This window comes from Harpia harpyja, chromosome 14 (assembly GCF_026419915.1).
Source record: "Harpia harpyja isolate bHarHar1 chromosome 14, bHarHar1 primary haplotype, whole genome shotgun sequence".
NCBI classification, from domain to species: domain Eukaryota; kingdom Metazoa; phylum Chordata; class Aves; order Accipitriformes; family Accipitridae; genus Harpia; species Harpia harpyja.
Window position 1 is genome coordinate 1,792,628 of NC_068953.1, and position 22,544 is coordinate 1,815,171.

Genomic DNA, 22,544 nt, shown 5'->3' on the forward strand with positions numbered 1-22,544 from the left:
AAAGAGTAGCTACACCTCTGTTCCAGCAACCAGATGGCAAGGACAATCCTGACCTGGGCCTGGTTCAAGTGGCATACTATGATCTGGCTAAGGATGGAAAAGGACTTCTCTTCTGACAATACCAGCAGAGGCGTCACCGCTCCCTGCCAAGGGGAGAGCGCGATCTCAGTGAAGATGAATACACAGACAACTTTTTTATGTTTTATTGCATCACTTGGTCATGCCAGAAAGCCATCCCAGCTTGAAGAGAGAAGGTGCAGCTGTGTCTTCCTCCTCGGTTACAAGCTGCCTGAACAGAGCGCCAGGGCGCGATGCCTCGTCTTCTGCTCTTGTGAGTGCAGGAGCTGGAACCTGTTAGTTTTTAAAAACAAAAGTGTCAGTAACTATTACAGCATACCTTTGACTTACTCCATGCCCTCATCGATAGTAGCTGCAAGGAGGCATAGACTACAGCAGAACGGCTCTTCCCAGCCAACTTGAGCTTGAACCACAACCTAAGCGGTGTCACTCCTGGTGGTTAGTGACAAGCAGACAGAGGCAGTTCTGAGTGGCAGAAGCACAGCACCTTGCTGCTGTTAGCAACAGGTAACTTTTCAGATGTTATTCAATGCTCAAAAAAAAAAAAAAAAAAAAAATCATTCTGAACTGTAGGGAAGGGGCTGTTGCTCTGAGAGCAAGAGGATGCCAGCATAGTAGAAGTACAGCTGTTGCCCTTGCAGAGAGCTGTTCTTGAGTAACTATGGACTTTAACCTCTCTAGAACTGTTCTAGCATAAACGAAGGAGCAAGCATCTGTCAGGGATTCTGAGAAGTGGGGCTAGCGCACAACATACGTGTGCCACCACAGCAGACGAGGGAAGTGGTAGGAGCGAGCCAAACATCACTGTATACTTCTACACTCTACTACAGCTGAGGTGTAAGAGGTAAAGAATATCTTTATTGTGAAGCTTTGGGCTTTTAAACAGCCCTTATGCTACGTCTGGTCCTTAATGCTTCTGAGTAACAGAGAACAAGAGTTGCAGAGTAAACATTAGCATCTCAAGTAACACTCTCTGCTCTGATAAAGCCAGACCTTTACTCTTCTGTCACAGTTGAAAAGACATCACCACAGATGGATCATTGAGTTAATAATAGCTAAAGGAAACAGATTATTAATTACTGCTTCCTGTCACAGTGAGGTATTCCTTAGCTCTCTCAATCCTCAGCACAGAGAACTCCATCTAAGGAGATGTTTAAACTGGGGGAAACTTAGCAACATAATAGTTGTCTAGTGATAAACAGGACAACACAGAGCCTTTGCAAGAGAAGCAAGCCACTCTGTTCACACAGGCTTAAATACCCAAGCCAGGCTTCGTCAGGAGTTAAAGGTCAGCATCGCACTGGAAAGGAGTTCAAATAATTAGCTAGTATCCTTCAATGTTTCCTGCAGCTGTCTTTAAATGAATTGTCTTCTATGCATTGATCTCAAAATGCCTCACCCGTGTAAGTCTTCACTGCATTTTTGTGGTGGTTATTGCCTATGTTTTAGCACAGAGCAGTGGGCCCCAAAAATACAGGGGTGACCAGGTGGGGTTTTTTTGAGGGTCAAGGGGAAATCCAAACCATCTCATGCTGTGTTGCCGTAATGGTTCTCTCATTTTACCGAAAATAAAAATCAGGTTAAATATTAACTGTTTGGCTACTTTCTTCTTTCCCCGCAAGCTCTAGTGTTGGTGGGAGAACGAGTACTGGCAAAAAGTGAGTACGGCTCAGTTTTACCAACCTGAACTCTTTCTGTGCTCCTGGTAGCAGACTTGCTCTTTCGCGAGCTTGACATACTCAGTGGCAGAAGTCCAAATCTTAAGAGATGGAAGAAAGAAACGTGGCCGGTCACAGGGAAGCAGCAATTCTAGACCCGCTTCCCAAACAGACGTGAGAATGCAACAGAAGAGCTGAGCACCTTACCTGATCTGGCTGGATGCTAACGGCAAAATGTTGTGGAGCTCCTGGGAGCTCAGAGCACCACTCCTGCTCGTGTACTGGTTCTCTGTCCCGGTCAGCAAGCCAAAGAGAACCTGGAAGACACAAAGGAGCTGTTTGTATTTGGGGGCAGCTGCAGAGCTCACCACACAATACATTGCTGGTGAGTCTACTGGCACACCAATTGTGATTAGTTTTAAGTTTGAACATGAAGTGTCTCCCTTCCCCCTCTAACTCTTCCTTTTAATTGGCACTGCTCGTTATTACCACAGTTGAGTTCTAGGCCTGTTTCAGCACTACTTAACCCAATTAGCATTGCACAGGCTCCAGTGAATCCTGTTAGATAAAGTTCAGCCAACTCCATGCATGATTATGTGCTGTGCAGCCAGCTCAGCAAGCTCCTCTTATCTTCAGCTGGCATTAAATACTCTTCCCATTTCTAAGTAAGTGCCAGTAGTTATCTTAAGGCATTAAGCAGTTTATAAAGCCACCCCAGCTGCCCTTCAAAATGTGTTTTGCAGCCCTGCTTCCTGATCCATCCCTTCCTTTTCCTTGAACTTACGGAGGTTCGCTGAACCAGGCGATTAAGGTTGCTGTTCAAGTGTGGAGTAAAAACGTCCAAGTCAAACGGATCTATGTGTCCCTCCAGGAAGTCGGTCACCTTCTCAATCCTACAAGCAGAGCAGAGGAGTGCTGTCACGGGTTACATCCTAGCAACAGCTGCTGATGCCAACAGGGCAGTTTCACTGGTCCCTCTTAAACACTGAGGGAATTGCCCCTAAGAGGTGACTGAGCAAAATGGGAATTACTCAGCAGAAGAGTAGCTGCCTAAATGGTTTCCAGCTATTACACAACCTACAACATCTGCTGTTGCAGAGGAACCTTCTCCCTGTGGTACATCTCAGAGAGAGATGCCTCAGTTCTCAAGACTGGAGCATACACAAGGTTTTAACTCTTGGGTGGAAGCTTAACTGTTCTCTCCAGGGGTGTCCTCTGATGGTATTGCTGCCACCATATGGAGACATGTGTATGCAAGCGGGGGGGGACCAGCCTGCTGTCTCTGAGCTCTCAGCCACAGAATCCCACCCCTCCTTCTGTATTTTGAGGATGAGCTTAAATGTCAGTGAAGATATCAGAGCTTAGAGTCTGCACTGCCCTTCTCCCGTGAGGCCCGAAGGCACCACTCTTGCAGGCATCCTCCTGACAGCCAGTAAGGCCATTGATTTAAACCATTTTAGAGCCCCACAAACTACTGCTGGTATCTGAACCCCAGAACTGCACCGCACCCGGAGTGATGCTTGATCCTGCTGGTTTTTGCTTCCTCACTCTTTGCCGTCAGGATGATGCTCAGGTACCGCAGATCGTAGAGTAACTGCAGAGCTCTGTTCTGCGTCATGGGGAAGGTGCCTGCTTTCTGCAAATAGGACAGTCAGGAACAGGGCTCTTCACTCACTGAGAGGGCTGACAAAGGACTGCTTCAGCGGAAACGTTTAAAAACACCAGCACCAAGAAACAACCAACATACCTGAACCATTCTGAGCATCCAGTCTGGTGTCTGATCCCTTTTTGCCTCATTTTTGGGGAGGCAGGGGAAGAATGTACTCACCCTTTCCAACTCCCACAGGCAGACATTTTCTGTTCCGAGGGACAGGAGCGTATGCATCACCGCATGCCCAGCGACCCTCCCGTCCCACACCAGTTGGAGCAAGGGCTACTCCACATACCTTCTCCTGCTTCTCTTCCATGAGCTTTTCATAGGCAGCAAGCACTTCTGCCATGCAGGTCCTCAGCAACTCCTGCAAGGTGACTTTTGGAAGAGTGTGACCGCCAACCCGGTTCACCTCTTGGCACAGGCTGAAAAGGAGGCACTGGACATACCAGGACGGCTGTTTAAGAAAACAGTGTTATTTTCATGTGGTCTGTAAGCTACATTAGTTTTATCAGCGGCACAACGTCACTTCAGTTCTCATGATGTGAGCTTCCTACTTCCTCAGCAACTACAAAGCTCTGCCGCTGAGACCTACCTGCCCCCATAGCATGGCTCAAGTATCTCACAAGGTTTTATTTACTGACACACCAGACTTCTGATTATAGCAGTCCTCAAAGTCTCAAAAGTACTTTTACCAGAGGTATTCACCTGAGTGTAGTCAGAACAGAATTGCTTGTTGTGCCTCCTGTTCACCACTGACCCTGCTCTGACCACCCACTACCTGTGCTTGTTATTTTACTCCCTCGCTCTTCTCCTGGGCCTCCCAGCTATCCTGAGCTCTCATCTGGCTGCTTCTTCCTTCAGAATCAGTAAAATTCAACCTTGTAAGGTTCACTACAAATGACTATTGCCCTGTCCAGCCCCTCCCGTATTGTGCAAACACAAAACTCACTCTTGCCCTGGCCCTCCTCTCCCTCCATGTGATCACCACCTGCTTTGTCACTGTGTCATTCCTGCACCACCACCACACCTACGGAAAGCTGCAAGCCATAGTTCTCTTAGGCTCTGCAAGTCCCACTGTTGCAGCCCCATCCTTCAGTGCATCCAGTTTCCATAAAATCTCTCTCCTGGGGGCCTCTGTGTATAAACCAGGCGTAAGTCCCTTCTTTGGCTCAGTTTTACAGGATCTGGGCCAATCTTAGTCATTTGAATATACACCAGCAACTAATTTCCTTCCTCTGACCTCTGTCCTTAAGAGGCGAGTATCTCAAAGAGCAAATGAGGACACCAGAGTGTGTTTGCCCTCTGCTCGTAACATCAAGCAAACTCCACAGCAGGTCAGCACCATCTGACAAAGCGGTGGTTTTGGAAACCAGTGCTTTTCTCCTCCCAGCACACCGTTTCTCTGTGTTCACCGAGAGGACATTTCTACCTGCACAGGCAGCCGGATCTTTGATGTTACGCTGTTTCCAGACTCTGTCTCCTCCTGAATTTCAATTTCATCCCAGTTGGTGGCTGTGGCCAAGACAGAGCCAGCTGTGTCAAGCAGCAATGTGCGGGTAAAGCACTGAACCAAACCCTAGAGCACAAACCACAAAAGCACCCAGTCACAGGACAGACAGCTCTAACAGGAGTACCAAAGGATGGGCAGGCTGCTCCTGCCTGCGGAGAGACCGACCTCCCGCATCCCCCCGCTCCTCCCAAAGTGAATCTTATGGAGACCATCCCACTGGATGCCACCACCTCCTCTCCCTGCGGGCTGACTGAGCAGCGTGGCAGCAGCGCGGCGAGCTCTCAGCAGCCAGCTAAGGAGCAGCAGCGCTGACCGCGGGGAGCTGAGTGAGCGAAACCCACGCAGGAAGCAGCTGTGACAAGAGAAACAGCTCCTTACTTTGGTGATGGCTGAGCTCCAGATCTGGTAAGCAAACAGGCTCTGCTGCAGGAGCTCTGCCTTCACCCCCTGCCACTTGGCCTGCACGGGGGTCACCTCCTGGGCTTTCCCCTTCCCCAGCTTCTTGGTGGAGCGGGTTTCCTTCAGCGCCATCTCTGTGCTGCCTGACTGGCCCAGGATACACTGCTTCAGGTGAGGGCAGAGCTCGGTCAGGGACTGGCAGAGTCTCGCCATGAAGAGGACAGCGTTGAGTCTGGCATCGCTGGGAGCGTCCGCTTGCCCCCCCAGTAGGCTCTGGGCACTCTGGAGCTCTTCGCGCACGCAGCCCAGTACGTGGTGGATGCAGGCGACGCAGCGGTCGCGGAGCAGCCCCTCCACTGTGCCAGCGTCAGCGTAGCGGTCGAAGGCAGAACGTGGCCGCACCGCGGGAGCGGCCTCCTTGGCGGCTGAGGAGTCCGCGGGAAGGTAGGACAGGAGGTCATCCAACCTGGCTTTCAGTTTTGAGTCCAGAGCCGAGCAGAAGCTCTGCACACACGGCGTGAGCGCCTGGGCCTTCATGGACAGGCCGCTTTTGGCAAACTGGCCGCGGTTTGCCACGTTGACCCAAGCGGCATCGGAAGGCAGGTCGCCGGAGCTCTCTGACCACAGGAACAGGGCCACATTGTGTTCAAACTGTATGTGCTTGCTCAGGGCAGAGGTGCTGGATTTGACTTCAAGTTCCTGCAAGGCTAAGGTAAGAAGCTGTTTGGAGCTGCTTGAAATGGAGTCAAACCCTTCTTTGGTCAGTGTCTGGAACAGAACCAGGAGAAAAAAATAAAGCACCTTTTACATGTGCCTCCTGCCACCTAGTCCTTAAAATACACACTTAGCACTGCTAACAGGCACCAGTGGACTGTTCGAGACAGCAAGAGGGGGCACAGAGAAAGGCTCCCCGTGAACTGCCGTGGCAGAGCACCCACCTCTAGCCTGTCCAGGAACAGCTGCTGCAGCAGGTCCTCCCAGAAGGAAGCAGGCTTGTCCAAAAGGCGACGGCACACCGCCTCCCAGTTCTGGCTTATGGACTCGCTCGTGAGCAGCTCCCACACCGCGTCACGAATCCCTGCGAGGCCTTTCATGCTTTTCACATAGATGAGCAGATTGCTGACCCCGGCCCTGACATCGTCACTGCACCTGAAGGCAACATTTCACTTCAGTCTGACTTGCTCAGACACAGCCCCGGGGAAGGCAGGAGAGAACATCAGCTACATCAAGGTGGGGGAATTCTTAACCTGTTGGGAAGAGGCTTTGCCTGCAGAATCACCTGTGGGGCTGAGGGTACCTCTGCCTCTTGGCAAGGCAGCTGCACCCTGGATCCCATGCTGGAGCCCTGCAGGAAAGCCACATGCCCACTGGCAGGAACCCTGGGCTTCGGTGGGTGTCCAAACTGGGAGCACAGTGCCCCAGGAAAAGCCAGGAGGCAGGGAGGGCAGGTGCGGACTCTGGGAAGGGTTGCTGAGGAAATATCCCATGGCCAACAAGCACACCATGGGGGCTGCAGCTGATGGCAGGGACCAGCTGGCTCCATCAGATAATGACACAGGACTGACAAGGCTGTTTGTTAAGGGGTGGGCAGGGCTGCTGGGCTGTCCCCATCCACAGGGCAAGGCATGGTGGGACAGGGTGGAGCCGACAACTCTATAAAGGGGGTCTGGCTGCCCCCACGCAGTCCAGGGAAGGGCAGCGAGGAGAAAGGAGGTGCTGGATCAAGAGCCAAACGAGCCAGGTAAGGGATTTTCTTCTCATTTACTCTGTGGTTGTTTGCTGGCAGTTATGGCAGTGTAAAGCAGCTCTAGGCAATTATCTTTCTGCAGCCCAGGTGGTCTGTTCTGTCAGAGTGTTACAGCCTGGCTGTTAGGATGGTGCTATGCTGCCTCTGGCTATTTAACTGCTGGGGAGAGGGGATGCTGGGCAAGAAGGCAGCAGAACGCGCAGCCTGGCCGGAGCGAGCGAGAAAGTAAGTGAGCTTGGGTTTGCTTTGTGCTGCTGCCTTGGCACAGAGGCCACGTGGTGTCTAGGAGAGTCCTGCAAAGGGGGACACTGTCACACTCACATGGTGATCCACTTCTGCAGTGTGTCTCTGAGGTAGTCCTGGCTGATGGGGTGTGCCAGGGTCCGCAGGGCTGGCTGGAACTCCACCACGGATTCCGGGAGATACCTGAACCAGCTGCTTAGCTTCACCTCCTCCTCCAGAACCCCACCTCTCCCTGGAAGCACATGGTCAGAAGATCAGCCCAGCACACGGGTAGCCACCTGCCTGCAAACCTGGACAGGCAGAGGCCTAATGCAGAGCTGCCTGGGCGCTCACCTGCTGGGTGCTGGCCTGTGGTACTCTCCAGGGTCGAAAAGAGCAAGCCGCAGGGCAGGGCTGGATCTGGTGGCATCCCTTCAGGCACGGTGTAGAAGAGAGCATGAGCCTGGTACAGGGTAGTGGTCAGCAGCTCCATCAGTGAACACACCTGAGCTTTTATACCTGCACCTGTAGAGAAATGCCTTTCAGGCAAGGCAGCCCCTTCAACAGAGGTGCCAGCAGCCCTGTGTTTCAAGGGCTGCAGTTCTAGTGAAATCTTCCAGGGAAGGGCTGGAGGGCAAAGGACTCAGCCCCACGCACCACCTGCTTCCCCATTACAGGTGGGCTTGGCTTAAGCCCTCGAGCACTGTTAATTTTTGTGGCATTTTGCCACTGTAGCAAAACGCTGCCAGTGGTGTCAGCCACACCACTGCAGCAGCATGACACGGCTGCGTCACCGCCATCGTGAGCTTTATGGGACTAACCCACCCGCTCTTCTGTGGGCCAAGAGGGAGACAAAGCAAAGAGGGGGGGTTACCCTGACTTTAAGGAGGCAGCCCGTTGTACTGACCGTGGTGTGGCTGGTTGAGAAGCTGCTGAATGGCCAGCTTCCTGGCCAGAAGGAAGTCGGCGAGGGCCTGGCGCGGAGAGCTGTCCTCCAGGAGCATGGTGGCACACAGGGCTTCTGCCACTGCCTGGTCCGACACGGTCTGGCTCTTCAGCAGGGACTTGCTCTCCTGCAGGATGGTGGATCTGGCAAGGGAACGAGGCGGACAGTCACCGGTCTCGATGCTTGCCCGAGGTGTTCAGGTGTGGTTACGTGACAACCCACCAAATGAGGATGTTATTTTCCCCAGGCAGAAGTGGGACTATCGGGGTTTTACGGGACTGCGTGCGGCATTCTTGCCCCACGGCCGGCACAGGGCAGGGTGGCCGGCAGCGAGAGCCCCAGCACAGCAGCAGGGTCTCGGGTCATAGGCTCACGGAACAGTTTGGCTTGGAAGGGACCTTAAAGATCATCTAGTTCCAACCCCCCTGCCACGGGCAGGGACCCCTCCCGCTAGACCAGGTTGCTCAAAGCCCCATCCAACCTGCCCTTGAACACTTCCAGGGATGGAACATCCACCAACTTCCCCGGGCAACCTCTTCCAGCCTCCCACCGCCTTCCTCGTACATCGTTTTTTGCTTCCCAGCGGGCCGCCGAAGAACCAGCCAGCCGTAGCCCCCACGCCGGCCCACCTGAGGTGGTTGGCGGCGGCCACTTGCCGCAGGAGAATGGGAAACCGGGCGAGGACCGGGCTGGCGCGGGCCACATCCAGCTGGAGCTGGCGACGGAGATGACCGCCGAGCAGGTGGAGCCGGGCAGCGGGCAGATACCGGCCGGCTTCCACGGCACCCCACACCTTCTCGGGGACGTCCAGCAGCAGCTTCAGCTGCGCTGCCGCTCGGTAGAAGTTCTCCTGAGCCGGCGGTCGAGCCTGGAAGAGGAATAGTGGGAAAGAAGGGATCATGGCGGGCGGCTCCGGGGCCGACCCCCCCGCAGCCCCTCGTCGTTCTCCTCACCGGCGTCGCGGGACCGGGCCGGGCCGCGCCGCCTCGTTGCAGGCCCCGTACGGCGCCCAGGAGGCTCTCGGCGCTGAGACGCATCTCGGCGATAGTGTCGGCCGCTTCGATAAGGTCGCGATACCGCTCGCCCACCATCTGCCGTAATTCTTCACGTTTCTGTTCGATCCCGGCCCTCAACCGCCGCTCGACCGCCCGCAGCTCGGCCGCCGTGTGAGCTTCGAAAAGCGATTCGGCCTCCGCTCCCCGCACCGCCATGACCGCCCCGGCCCGCAAGCGGGGCGGCGCGGCTGCGGACGCCGCCGCCATCTTTGCGACGGGAAGGGGAGGGCGCTTCCGGGCTGGCGACGTGGGGCGGGGCGCCGCCATCTTGGGGTAGGGCAGAGCCGCGCCCGGGCGCCGTTGCCATAGCGACGCGGCCCGGGACGGCGGCGGTGAAGAAAACACCGATTTATTTTTTTTTATATATATATATTTTTTTTTTTTTGGTCCTTTTTCCGAGGAAATGGGCCCGTCCCCGCGTCCTGCGGGTGCCGCTCTCGCTCCACACACCCCGCGAGGCCCCTCTGGAGGCGGTAGGTTGCGGCCTACCTGCCTCAAGCGGAGCGGGCCGCGGCCTTGCCTCAGCCCCCGGGGAGCGGGGCCGGGGCGGAGGTGGGGAGGCTCTCGCTGAGCCCCCGGCGTCCCTTCTCCGGCGGCTCTGCCCTCAGAAGGGACCACCCGGTGCACACCCCCCCCCCCCACGGCCCGGCAGCGCTAGAGGGAGACAACGGGACGGCGGAGGATGGCGGGGCCCGGCCGGCCTGCGCGGCCCGAGGCGGGGGAGCTGCGGGGGGGGCCCCCGGCTGAGCCCCTGGTTCTCCTCTTGACAGGTCTTTTTGCTTTAGGAGGGCTGTCTTCAGACTGGAGGGGGGGCGAGGCTGCAGCTGGGGGTGTGCTGAGGGGTCCCCTCCACCAGGTCCCGCTCTGCGCACCAAGATTTTCCCCCCAAAATGCTTTCCAGCAAAACGCCGCTGGCCCTGTCTGATATCATTTTAATTAAAAAAAAAAAAAAAAAAAGCGCTCCTTTTGCGCAGGTTTGGCAAAATCGTGCTGAGTGAAGGTGTGTCTGTGGGGGGCACAGCTGGAATGCACCCACTGGAAACAAAAAGGCCCCTCTGGGTAGTGTTTTATTTCTCCCTCTCTTCTGTATGTAGCTCCAACTTGCAATACCTACGCTTTCCATCATCTCACGTATTTTCAGCCTGTGGAGGCAGAATGAAATCAGTGCGCTCGGATTTTTTGTTTGCAAAATCTTCCCTGGGCAGTTACTGCCTTTCTTGTATCAGCCTTCGTGTAAAGACTTAATATTTTTTCTGATGGAAACCCAGAGCCATGTCTCTGTGTACTACTTGTGCGTACATATATATAGATCTGACCAGAAGAACTACCCGGAGCCAACATACCTGTTTAGCACCTAATGCTGACTCAGCCAGCTACAATGCAGTGTAGCAACAAGCGTGGTAATTGCTTTCTTACAAATGCTTGTTCCCAGAGGAAAATCCTGCCCCAGCTATCTGCTGCTCCCCTGAGAGAGGCAGATCTCCAGGGGCATGGCTGCCTGCTGGGCCGCTTGCCTCTGCTGGGCAGGAGAGCATCCAGCTCCACGGGAGATGCTGGTGTAACCAGAGCGTGTGGTCTTGGGGGAGAGGCTGTTGAGGCTTTGCTGGTAGAGGTTGTATTCAAATCCTATAAAACCCTGTTTGTGTTGCAAATTGGGGTGGGGGGGGAAGGAAAACTTCGTAGGTGTTTTGGAGTGAAGGGGTTTATTTGCATGGAAAGTGTTGATGGCGAAGCTGGCCTGTGCAGCTGGTCAGAGCCGAACTTTCAGTTTATAGCAGAGCCAGTTTCTTTACATCGGTGTGTTTTCCCCGTAATGTACCTCTCCTCTAAGCACCCCCTCCCGCTGCTGGTCTCTCCAGCCGATTAAACCTCCAGCAATGGCACTTCACATGCCCTGATCTCATCAAAACCTGCCTGGAGGTGTTGCCATCTTGGGAAGAGAAGCTTCTCCTGTCCAGCTGTTCAGACTGAGTTTCTGTGACCCCTTGTACTTGAAGAGCGATTTGTGGTTGTGCTTCATCTGTGACCCATCTAGTTTAGGGGTTGACGCTGGCACAGATGTACCTGTACCTCAGTGCCCTGAGTCTGTGCTGACTGGGGAGTGAATTTTGTGGGGTTTTTGGGCAAACACAGCTCTCCTGCTGCATGGACCCTCTGAAACTGAGACCATCCTGCCGGTGAAGAACCAGGTGTGTTGCTCACCAACGGGGAGATGGATGCAGGGAGATGGATGTGACGAAGAACTGTTTTTTGGGAGAGGGACTGAGTGCGAGTCGTCCCTTGGTGGGACTCCAAGGTCGGTGCCTCTTCTCCTCCCGGGGAAGAATCCAAGCCTGGGTTATATCCCACTGCTCCCACCCAGCTCTGACACATGCACACAGAGTCAGAAACTGTAGGAAAACTCTTTTACTTCCCTCCCACCCCATCCACAACTCCCTCCCCACAGCACAGACCGTGGCAGTCGGGAGCCTTCGCCGCAGGAAGGCTTAGTTCCACACCGAGACACCGAGAAACAATTGCTACGGAGGAAAGCAAGACTTAAAGCAGAGAAACGTTCTCTGGCGTGTTCCAGTCACAATGTGTCATACACCAGACCCACGCACACTATACAGAGCACAGCTATAGATACAGAGGAGTGTATGTACAGGAGGTGGGCAGTGTGGTGCAGTGCTGCTGGTGGGGGGGGGGAGACCCCCGGATCGCTACAGCCCCCGGCTTGGTAGGGAAGGGCTCTTGTGTTTAGTAGAGGCTAAAGCTTGCCTTCCCTTGCCCTGCAGAAGTCACCTGTCAATGTGGGAGCAGCCTCTGTGGTCCCTCCTGGCTCCTGCACGGTGCCACCAGCCCCACGGCACACGGGGAGGGTGAGGGGGACCCAAGGGACCCCCGAGGGGCTGGATCCAACTTGCTCCTGCGTGCACAGGGAGGGGCTGCTCCAGCAGCCACAGCAAAACAGGGGCTGCAGAGTGTCTCTACAGTGTCGGTATAATAAAACCTTTTGCTGGCACATCCAGTATATACATATATGTACAATCACCCACCCCTTCCCTCCTCCTGGCTGTGCAGCGTGGGGGTGGGATGGCGGGGGTGCTCAGGCTTTGCGTCCCTCGTCATCTCCTGGTCAGGACACGGCTTGAGGCTGGTTTCCCCCGAACTGCAGCTGCAGCCTGGCTGTCCTGCCCTGGCTTTTTGCAGTCCAGGTCCTGGAGCAAGCAGGGAAAGGGCTGAAATCCGGCAGGGAGGCACGCGTGCGAGGCTGAGGGTTGGAGGCTGGCAGGGAAGGGCAGACGCATCCTTGGGTCGGGAAGCAGCAGCTCTTGTTTCAGACTTAGTAGCAGGAAGGCCGGTTTGGGGTCTGCTGTGCTCTTTGCTCATGCCTTGCTGCCGATTCCCCCTTTGAGCAGCCCTGGGCAGGGCGTGCGGCTGGCGGAGCCCCGGCAGAGGGGATGGAGACTCTCCGTGAGCGGTTTGAAATCAGCTTGTTCACAGCAAGGGCTGAAACAACCCCCAGAGATGTGAGAATCGAGCCCCACTCTAAAGCAGGGGCACGGATCTGGAGTCTGGGAGCTCTCATTGCAGGGGATGGAGCTGGCTGGGGATTGCTGGCTGCACGGCTGCCCACGAGACCACCTGCATCTGTGCACGTCTGGGAGGGAAGGGACCTCTCCGTGGAGTCTCCATCAAAGACAAGGCTCTTTCCGTCGGGACGGAGAGTCAGGAAGCCCTCCAGAGACACGACAGTGTGGTTCATTAGGAGATCGTTATTTTAAAGAAGTCCAAGGCAGCTTTGGTGCTGATATGAGGAGCTGTAGAGATGCAATAGGAAGGCTCCAGGTCCAAACCCAGCCTCTCCCTGCCCATCAGAGCGGGGTTTGGCTATCAAGCTCCGGGGGGGGGGGCACTGGCCATCACAGCGCCAGGAGCCAGGCTCGGTCCGAGGTGGGCACGGTCGGAAGCGTGCCTGGGGCGATGCTCAGCCCAGCCACAGCGCCAGGCTTTGTGTCCCTGGACCCCGAGGGCTGAGGAAGCAGGGACATCAAGGATGTCTCCATGCAGGTCAATCCGGCAGGGGCTCGGGAATGCTGCAGAGCCCATCCTCGGCTTTGCTGGGGTTCCTCGTCTGCGTAGGGGGAAGCCAGTGGCGAGGAGGGGAAGGGGAGCTGGTTTCTTATGGGCTTAGGGGCAGCCACACAGGTGCTGGGACTGTCATTCTCTTGCAAGAGCAGCCCACCCGCAAACCCACCCGGTCACAGCCCCACCGCCGGTGACAGCCGCAGCAGAGGCAGTGCCGTTGTGCATGCAGACCCGCGGCAAAGCGACCAGCCCCAGCCCTGCTCCGAGGAGCGTGGGGCCGGATCTGTGCCCCCGGCATACAGCGGAGCTCTATGGGACACACAGGTTTCTGCTTCCCATCGCCTCCAATTTGTGATAAATCTGTTCCCGCTGCTCTAGCCGGGCAGGCGGGAGCTGTAATTAATCTCTCTTGCCCAGGGACAGTCTGTGTGTGAAGTAGCAGCGGAGCCACTCCAGCACTTGCAGGATCAGCCTATTCACTCTGCAATAACCAGGAGAGATTTCTCACTACGCTGCCAGCAGCCCTGCGAGGCTTTTCAGAACAGATCCAATATGAGGTCAAGTTCCCACTAAAATCAAATGGCTGGGAAGGAAAACTTTGTTACTTGCAGCAGCAACAGTGCTGCTGTTTATTAGTCAGCAGTGAACCAGCAGAACGTTTTATTTTGCTGATTTCACTGTGAGCACCAAGGCAGCACATTTCGCTTGCCTGCGCTTTCCCCCGGGGTGAGCTGCAGCAGGGCGGCCGTGGGGTGCCCTGGCAGCCCCTGGGAGCTGCCTCGTGTTCCTGCCCTGCAGCATCCCACCTTGGTGGCCTTTGGGACATCAGCGGCAGCCCCCCCGTACCCCTTGCTCCTCACTTGCAGCCCCGTTATCCCCAGCCCAAGAGAGCCCCTGGGTGCAAAGAGGGGGAATGGGATATTTCAGATCACAGCCCCCTTGCACTGCTCTGAGCTGCCAGAGATGTCATGGGCACATGCAGTGCTGGGCATGGGTCCTTCCCAGGGCTAGAAAGCCAGGCTTTCTGTATTTTCAACATTAAACCAGCACAGAGAGGAGATGCTCCCGGCTGGGGGCTCCTGCTGGAGACTCCCATGGGTGTGCGGCCGGGAACAGGCATCTCCCCTCACCATCAGTCGGGGTGTTGGCAGCAGGGCTTGCACGGACAGGACCGGGGAGAAGCCTGGCCGCCGGCAGGTCTGGGTCTGACCCTGCTGCAGGCGAGTGCTGGGGGGCATGAATATCAGCTCCCATGACGGGCAGGGGGGCCCAACGCACCCCCCTCCCCATCGCCTCCCCCGCTTTCCACACAAATAACTCCTTCACCGCCCACCAAATGTGAAATATCCAAAGCCCCGCTGATGCATCGCTGCAGCTGTGATATTGAAGCCTTATCCTAAGAGAGGGCTCCGGCTGCACCAGGCCTGGCCGTCACCATGCAATATTTCACTGTAGTGTGATACGCTGCTTGTGTTTTAATTCCTGCAGCATCAGCAGGGCAGCCTGCGCTGTCTCAGAGCCCTGGTTCGGCTTTACTTCCCTTAATGAAGCCGGTGCAGGCATGCGCTTGGTGAGCAGCTGCCTGCACAGCCCGGCGCAGGCAGCGAGGGTACAGGCAGGTGCCCGCTCAGCGTTGAGCCCACGCGGTGCCTCCGAGCTCTTGAACGCAGACACACGTTCCTCAGAGGAGCAGTAAACAGTTAAAAGCAAATAAATGCTGACAATGCTCTGATTTGCCCCGCAGAAAGCCCCCAAGCCCTGCGCCGATGTGTCCCCAGTGCCAGTGCTGCTGTGCCGGAGCCAGCGTCCAAAAGAACTGTGCCAGGGAGCAGGCATCAAGCCTGGCACTGAGCCCTTTTTGGGGGGCTGGTGGGGGATGCTGGGGTAACACAGAGGGATGTGTGATGACCCGGGCAGGGACTCGCTGCAGGGGCCAGGAAGAGCCACAGGAAAACTTCTCCCAGAGCTGGTGCTCTTGGAGCATCAACTGGGGGGGTACGGGGCTGAGCAAGGCAGCACCCCAAAGCGGGCAGCACCTTGTGGGCCATGCTCATCCTCACCCTCCTCATTGCTTGTAGTGCAGGGTGAAGGGTCCACGTCTGCCGGCGATGGGGCTGGTGCGGGGACACCCAGGGTGGGATGGGAAAGGGGAGGGTGAGTGAGACGTGGCTGTTTTCTCCACCTAAACTGCTGCGTTCCCACGGCTCAGCTCTGGAGCAAGAGCCTGTGAACAGAATCTGGCCTCTGGCACAGAAACTGCTCTGGCAGGAAGATAGCACTTCTCCCTCTCCCCTGGGCTTTCCCTTGTGCTCCCGCTGTGCTGGCCGAGGACCGTGGCTTTGCCGGGGCAGGAGCAGGCAGTCAGGGCTCCCGAGCCTGGGGTTTGTGTGCTGAGCTGGAAGGGCGGCCAGGGACAGAGCTGAGCACTCCGGGACGGTCTTGAGAAGATAAATGCAGCGGATGCCGGGCCAGACCCGCCACCCCTCACACTGTGGACTGCACCCTGTGTCCCCCCTTTCCTGCGCTGCAGTGCAGGAGAGGGACTGGGGGGGCTGGATGTGTGCTGCCCTGCTCTTCCTCATGCCTTTCTGCTAGAAGTCCTGTCATCTGCTCTGCCCGGTCCCCTCGGCTCAGACGAGGGTCGGGGCCAAGTCCCCAGCACCCCCCACCTCCCGTCCCCTCATCCTCTCCATCATCCCTTCCTCCGTGACTTGCCTGGAAGGAGCAGGGCAGGCGTCACCGGCAGCCGGTCGATGCTTGCTCACCACGCGCGTTGGGGCCAGCAGTCCCAGTCCCAGCGATCCTCGGAGCTGCGGCAGGGGTAGGACAAGCCCAGGTCTCACCCAGGTGCAGGAGCTGTCGGCAGCTGGATGTGCCGCAGCCCATGCCAGGGTGCTCCAAACCCCCGGTGTGTTGCTGCTGCTTAAATGCTTCCAGGGATTTCCCACCAGGGACTGGTGCCAGGCGATCATGCCGTGGCTGCTCAGCCAGCCCAGCCGTGGTTCTCCGGGGAGAGCGGTGATCTCGGCTGCTGGCGCAGCCTGGGATGGACCTGTGAGCAGATGCGGGCGGCAGGAGGGGCAGCGGCTACTTGGGAGGGAAAAGGGGGAAATCCTTCATCCGAGGAGAAAACCCGCGGGCAGGCGACGTCACGGCAGGAGGAGGGAAGGGGGTCTCCTGCAGCGGGTGACGGTGGGGCCGGAGGAGGCAGGGTAGGAGCGTGGCGGGACCAGACGGGCTGCCGGGGCGGCAGAGCTGCTTTTCCACAGGGCAGCCACCTCCGTCCTGGCGTGCCGCCCCTGGGCAGGGTGGGCTGTTGCAAACGATGCCATCAAAGAGCAGCGGGGAGGCGATGGAGTAAACTTATAAGCTGGACAAAATGCAACCCCAAATATCCACTTGGGGAGGGTGACTGCGGGAGCATGCTCGGACTCTCTGGGGAGCTCCCACCAGGTCTTTGCTATAAGACAGTGCATCTCCGTGGTGGCACACGTATTGGCACACACCCGTGGCCTCGGCTCCTCCTGAGGTCACCCCCGCTGCGCGTGTGTGTCCACGTGCAAGCAAGCACCTGTTCTGGGGCAAAGCACCCAAAGCCAACCAGCCCCGAGGGTAACACCGGGGAAGCCAGCGGAGCCACCCCGGCTATACCTGTGGCCCACGGTGGCACTTTGGTGTTGAAATGCACTGCATTGCTACGAGTTGTCTTTGTTTTCCTGGCGAGGCAGCTCTTCTTGAACCGTATCCTTCCCAGCACTTGAAAGCCAACCCGCCAGCAGCTCAGGAGGAGCCCAGCTGAGGATGCCCGCTGCCCCGTCGGTGTGCGCACCGCCGTCCCCTAAGCTGGCACTCCTGCCCTGACTCCGTACGTGCCACCACCCTGCTGCAGTTGGGAGCAAGTGGGGAGAGGAGAGCGAAGGAAGGACAACCCCGCTGTCCTCTCAGATGCTCGTCTGCAGGTCACCATTGAGCAGGGTCCTTTGGGTTTCTGTGGTCTCATTGAGCCTGGATTTGTCCTGCTTGCTGTCGCTCCGGTCCGCCTCGTCCATGCCGCTGACCTTCACCAGGCAGAGGACGTTCTGAAAGCTCTTCTTGAAGTTGTCGGACAAGAAGGCATAAAGGATGGGGTTGGCACAGCTGTTGGCGTAACTGAGGACCACGACAAAGTCGAAACATGCCCTTGAGGACAGGCGTGGGCACGATCAGGACGGAGACTGAGGAGACGTTAAAGATGTAGAAGGGGAGCCAGCAGAAGATGAAGACAGCAACCACGATGGAGACCATCCTGGTGACTTTCTTCTCGGACTTTTTCCTCTTGGAGGAGCCCACTCTGATGCCCGAGGACTTGACTTTGATAATGATGAACAAGTAGCAAAGGCAGATAATGGTGAGAGGCACCAGGAAGCCCAGGATGAAGGTGTAGATGATGAAGCCGTGTCCGACTCTCCCGGCCAGATGATGGTGCAGCTACTCCTGCCGTGATTATGTTGCACCCCAGCATAAATCATGATGGGCATGATCACCAACAGGGAGATGCCCCAGACAGCCACACTGATCATTTTGGCTGTCCTGGGCCGCCTCCACTTGGCAGATTTAATGGGATGGACAACAGCCAGGTACCGGTCAATGCTCATAACCGTCAGGCAGAAGATACTGGTGAACTGGTTGATCCCATCCACCGTCATGACGATTCTGCAGATGGCTTTGCCAAAGGGCCAGTGTACCAGGGCGACCTGCATGGCCAGGAAGGGCAGACCGAGCATGAACAGCTCGTCTGCGATGGCCAGGTTGAGGATGTAGATGTTGGTGATGGTCTTCATCTTGGCATAACAAAGGATGACGTATATCACCAGCGTGTTGCCGCACAGCCCTATGATGCAGACCACGAAGTAGATGAAGGTGAGGATGGCGTTGCTGGTCAGGTCGAAGTGCTGTCCTGTGGCGTTCTGCGACGCGTTGGTGGGCGCCTCCACAGAGAAGTTGTCAAAGGGGGAAGCCGGGGAGAACCAGAACGCGGTGGCATTGGGCAGCTCGTATTCCAGCTCCATGGCTCTGCTGGTCCCCGGGCACTGCTGGTTCAGAGGAGCCACGATGTCATCTTCCCTTGCTCTGGGGATAGACGAGAAGATTCTAGAAATCAGAATAAATAGAAATGAAGGGATTCCTGGGGAGGATTTGCCCAGCCTGCTGCCAGGCTCCGTGGGAGAGATGCTCCCTGGAGGGGCTTTCCCCAAACCACCTCCCGCAGTGCCCAGCAGTCTGCCCTGGACACACCACAGCTCCTCCTGACTCTGGCGATACCGGAATCCTTACGACTCCCTAAAATCCAACCGGTGACTCCCCGGCAGGTGTGACTGACTCCCGGAGCGCTGAGCGCCGGGGTAAAACCTTTTCCCCTCGCCTTGCCTTTCTTTCGGCGGGGTGCCAGCCCCCCCTTTCCCTTCCCGGCCACCACCCGAGCCGGGACCGGCACCCCGAGCCCGGACCTCTCCGTGGACCATGAGCTCGGGGTTGGGGGAGCAGCACCCACCTCCCTCCCCCCTTCCCGGTCCCCATCCCTCCGCTCCCCGCCGCTGCAGCCCCCCGGCCCCGCTCACCTGCTCCCGCCTCCGCGCCCCGGCCCGGTGGGCAGCGGGGAGGCGCCGGCACGGCTCGGCACGGCTCGGCTCGGCTCGGCTCCGCTCCGCTCCGCTCCGCTCCGCTCGGCTCCGCGCACCCGCCGTCCGCGGCGCGGCTCCGCCGCTGGACCCAGCGCACCGGCTGCGCCCCGCCCCGCGTGGGGCGGCTCTGCGGGACCGGGGCGGGGACAGCCCTGCCCGCGGCTGCCCACCCTGCTCTGCCCACCCTGCTCTACTCACCCTGCTCTGCCCACCCTGCTCTGCCCACCCTCCGCTGCCCACCCTGCTCTGCCCACCCTGCTCTACTCACCCTGCTCTGCCCACCCTGCTCTGCCCACCCTCCTCTACCCACCCTGCTCTGCCCACCCTGCTCTGCCCACCCTGCTCTACTCACCCTGCTCTGCCCACCCTGCTCTACTCACCCTGCTCTGCCCACCCTGCTCTGCCCACCCTGCTCTACTCACCCTGCTCTGCCCACCCTGCTCTGCCCACCCTGCTCTACCCTCCGCTGCCCACCCTGCTCTGCCCACCCTGCTCTGCCCACCCTGCTCTACCCTCCTCTGCCCACCCTGCTCTACTCACCCTCCTCTGCCCACCCTCCTCTACCCTGCTCTACCCTCCTCTGCCCACCCTGCTCTACTCACCCTCCTCTGCCCACCCTCCTCTACCCTGCTCTACCCTCCTCTGCCCACCCTGCTCTACCCTCCTCTGCCCACCCTCCTCTACCCACCCTGCTCTGCCCACCCTGCTCTACCCTCCTCTACCCTCCTCTGCCCACCCTGCTCTACTCACCCTCTTCTGCCCACCCTCCTCTACCCACCCTGCTCTACCCTCCTCTGCCCACCCTCCTCTACCCACCCTGCTCTACCCTCCTCTGCCCACCCTCCTCTACCCACCCTGCTCTACCCTCCTCTGCCCACCCTGCTCTGCCCTCCTCTACCCTGCTCTGCCCACCCTGCCTTGCTTTGCCCGTCCCGCTGCGCTCACCCTGCAGTGCCCACCCTGCCTCCTGCCCTGCTGGGCCCACCGCCCTTGCCAGCACCCAGGGAGCCAAGCAGGGCACCTCGGCTGCCTGTGGCTCTGGGTGCTGCTCCTAGAGGTCCAGCTGGCTGTGCGGAACCAGGCTTTGCGCCTGGGAGCGGAGCCTCTCCTGCTCACAGAGGCTGTTGGTGTACGATGAAGGGTGCCCAAAACCAGGGGCTCAGAGAGGGTCCCAGGGGCATGTGCTGGAGGTGCTGTGCAGCTGGCAGCGTGGGTGCAGGGACCCTGCTCCACCCCACAGTGTGGCGGGACCTGCCTGGCTCCACGGAGCTTCCAGCAGAAGGGACCCCACAGGACCCCACGTGTCCCTCGGCTCCTTCACCCTCCTCGCACCGGCTTAGCCTTACTGCCTGGCTCCTGCTGCAGAAGCTGATTCTCCATGTTTTGGTTCCAGCGTTGGTGCAAAGGGCTCGGCTTCTGATGTCTCCAGGGCCACCAGAGGGGAGGGACAGAGCAGGGCAATGGCAGCGCGATGGCCACGCTGTGACCCCAGCTGGACACCCCCACGAGGGGTCTGAGAGCCCCAAAGTCTCCTGGGAAGCTGGGAGTACCTTGGCCCCAGGATTTCACACCTTGCCACCCAAGGCAAGGCAAGGTAATGCAGGTCCTTGCTGGCTTGGCACAGCCTGGGAGAGGTGGAAAGGTGATGTGGTGATTACCCACAGCTTTGGGGTCTCTGGGGACTTGCACAGTACAGGTGGCTACTGCCACAGCCTCTCCCTCTGCTGTTACCCAGTAACGACGACTGGAGGACGAAGACCAAAAAAGAGAGGTTTGGGGGAGATAACCTCTGCTCTGGTTTGTTTGAGATCTTGAAAGCAATTAAATAATAGCTATTCCTCCCCCCCCCCCCCGCCCCTTCCATCACTTATCAAAGAGACAATAGAAAGCAGGAAATTAAGAGTGACTTGGAACAAAGAGCCCAGAGTGAGGCTGCTGATTGCAACAAGAGGGGCTGGGAGGTTCTCATTTGCACTTAGCCATCCACTTCCCAAGGTGGATCTGAAGACACGGGGTCCTGGAGCACGAGTGAGAATCATGATCATCCTCATAAATCTTTATGAGGCTGGAAAAAGCTTCTCCCGAAATAAATGATGTGGAAATTAATGTCCCAGTAAAAGTGTGTGAGGAGGGAAGATAGGGAAGAAGATGGTTTGGCTGGTGTGGATGAGGGATCGGGTCTCCGCGGAGTGCTGCCCGCTGGGGTTCGTGTATCCCATTGCGTGTCACCCATGCAAGCCCTGAGGGCAGCTCCCGGGGATGCTGCTCCGGGCAGGGTGCCTGCACAGGGACCCAGGGATGGCCACCATGCTCTGCCTGCTGGAAACAAAGGCAGAGGTGCAGGCAGAGCAGAGATGTTCCCGGACACCGGGCAGGAAGGAATGCGGCACACCGGTGTCACACAGGAGAGGGTTTTGATGCCTTGTGACATTTTTCCAGTTGTTTTATCCTCTCTCGGCTGGGTCCTGTGCCCAGGAGGGATGCCCTGACCGTGCCCTTCCCTCAAAGCCACATCGGCAGCCAGAAGGGCAGTATAAAGTTTTGCCGTGCACATTTCCAGCGCTGCCTCCCTGAATTTCTCCCCTGAATAGGTGATGCTGCCACATCCCTCCCTGGGGTCCCTCGGCGTTCAGCCCCTGCAGTCGACAAGCCTTGCTCGTAGCAGGTCGGTGTACTGGGGTCCCCCTCGCCCCGGCACCGAGACTAGCCCTCAGCCTGGGCTCGCAACGGTTTCTCCCAGCACCCAGCGTGGTGCTGAGCATCGTTTTCCCGCTGTGCCGGCGGGCTGGAGCGGCAGGCGGCCGGGACAGGGCGAGCGCGGGGATCCCAGCGTGCCAACCGCCGGCTGCGGGGCTGCCTGCCGAGCATCAGGGCTTCAGCCGCCCTCTGCCCTTTGCATTCACCTCCGTGGGAGGCTGGTGTTGGATGCAGGGGCCAGGGAGCTGTGTGAATTCAGCCAGCAAGATTGTTTGGCTAAAACCAGATCTGATCTTCATTAAAAAAACCCCCAAACTAATGAAACGATGGGCCGGTGTGTATTAAGGGGCTGATCTGAGCTGATAGCTGTCCAGTGAGGAGTGTAGCAGCGGTTAGCTGAATCGGGAAGCCGTGCTTGAGCCTTTTGAAGATATTTTTTTATTCTGCTTAGATTTAGGGTTGAATTAAAGCCCAGTGTGGAGTCTGATCTGTATCTCTGGGTGGTCCCTGGTTCGGAGAGACATTGTACCCCAGCAGCTGGTTTGGTGCTGGCAGATAAACTCCTCTTTGTCCTTTAGCCTGGGAAGCATCCACTCTGGTGAAAAGCAATTTACTGGCAGGGCTGGATGTAGGAGAAATGCACGGCCTCTTCCCACACGGCTTCGATGGCCGATATAACCCATGGGAGAGGGGCATGGGGATTACGTGACCACAAAGCAGTTTTTAAAGTCCTTCCAAATTTCCTGCCATCCATTCCCAGCTGTTCTGCAAGACTCCCTGTGGAAAACAGCGCTTTCGACCCCTGTCCTGGAAATCAGTGTTGTAAGGAGCTGGGGGTTTCGTTGCC

The 22,544-nt window shown here is 57.5% G+C and overlaps 2 protein-coding genes across 5 annotated transcripts; both read right to left on the minus strand.

Moving 5' to 3' along the window:
• Positions 1-189: 189 nt before the first annotated feature.
• COG1 (component of oligomeric golgi complex 1) lies at positions 190-9,551 on the minus strand. Of its 4 annotated transcripts, XM_052809077.1 has the most exons (15): positions 9,168-9,551; positions 8,844-9,082; positions 8,176-8,357; positions 7,623-7,793; positions 7,368-7,521; positions 6,238-6,448; positions 5,279-6,067; positions 4,820-4,966; positions 3,683-3,844; positions 3,245-3,372; positions 2,521-2,629; positions 1,944-2,053; positions 1,762-1,837; positions 1,339-1,378; positions 190-351 (listed from the first exon to the last, which is right to left on the minus strand). In XM_052809077.1, exons 1-14 carry the CDS (start codon positions 9,534-9,536, stop codon positions 1,361-1,363), a joined length of 2,865 nt encoding a protein of 954 aa, XP_052665037.1. In that variant the 5' UTR covers positions 9,537-9,551; the 3' UTR covers positions 190-351; positions 1,339-1,360. The 4 variants fall into 4 exon arrangements, with proteins under 4 accessions (XP_052665037.1, XP_052665036.1, XP_052665038.1 ...); XM_052809076.1 differs by lacking the exon at positions 1,339-1,378; XM_052809078.1 differs by having other exon boundaries at positions 190-1,378.
• Positions 9,552-10,221: 670 nt separating this feature from the next.
• Positions 10,222-19,058, minus strand: SSTR2 (somatostatin receptor 2). Its single transcript, XM_052809082.1, is given in 4 exon segments — positions 10,222-17,512; positions 17,514-17,776; positions 17,779-18,449; positions 18,938-19,058. Coding segments are annotated over 3 exon segments (1,104 nt in total). The 5' UTR covers positions 18,389-18,449; positions 18,938-19,058; the 3' UTR covers positions 10,222-17,281.
• Positions 19,059-22,544: the final 3,486 nt, after the last annotated feature.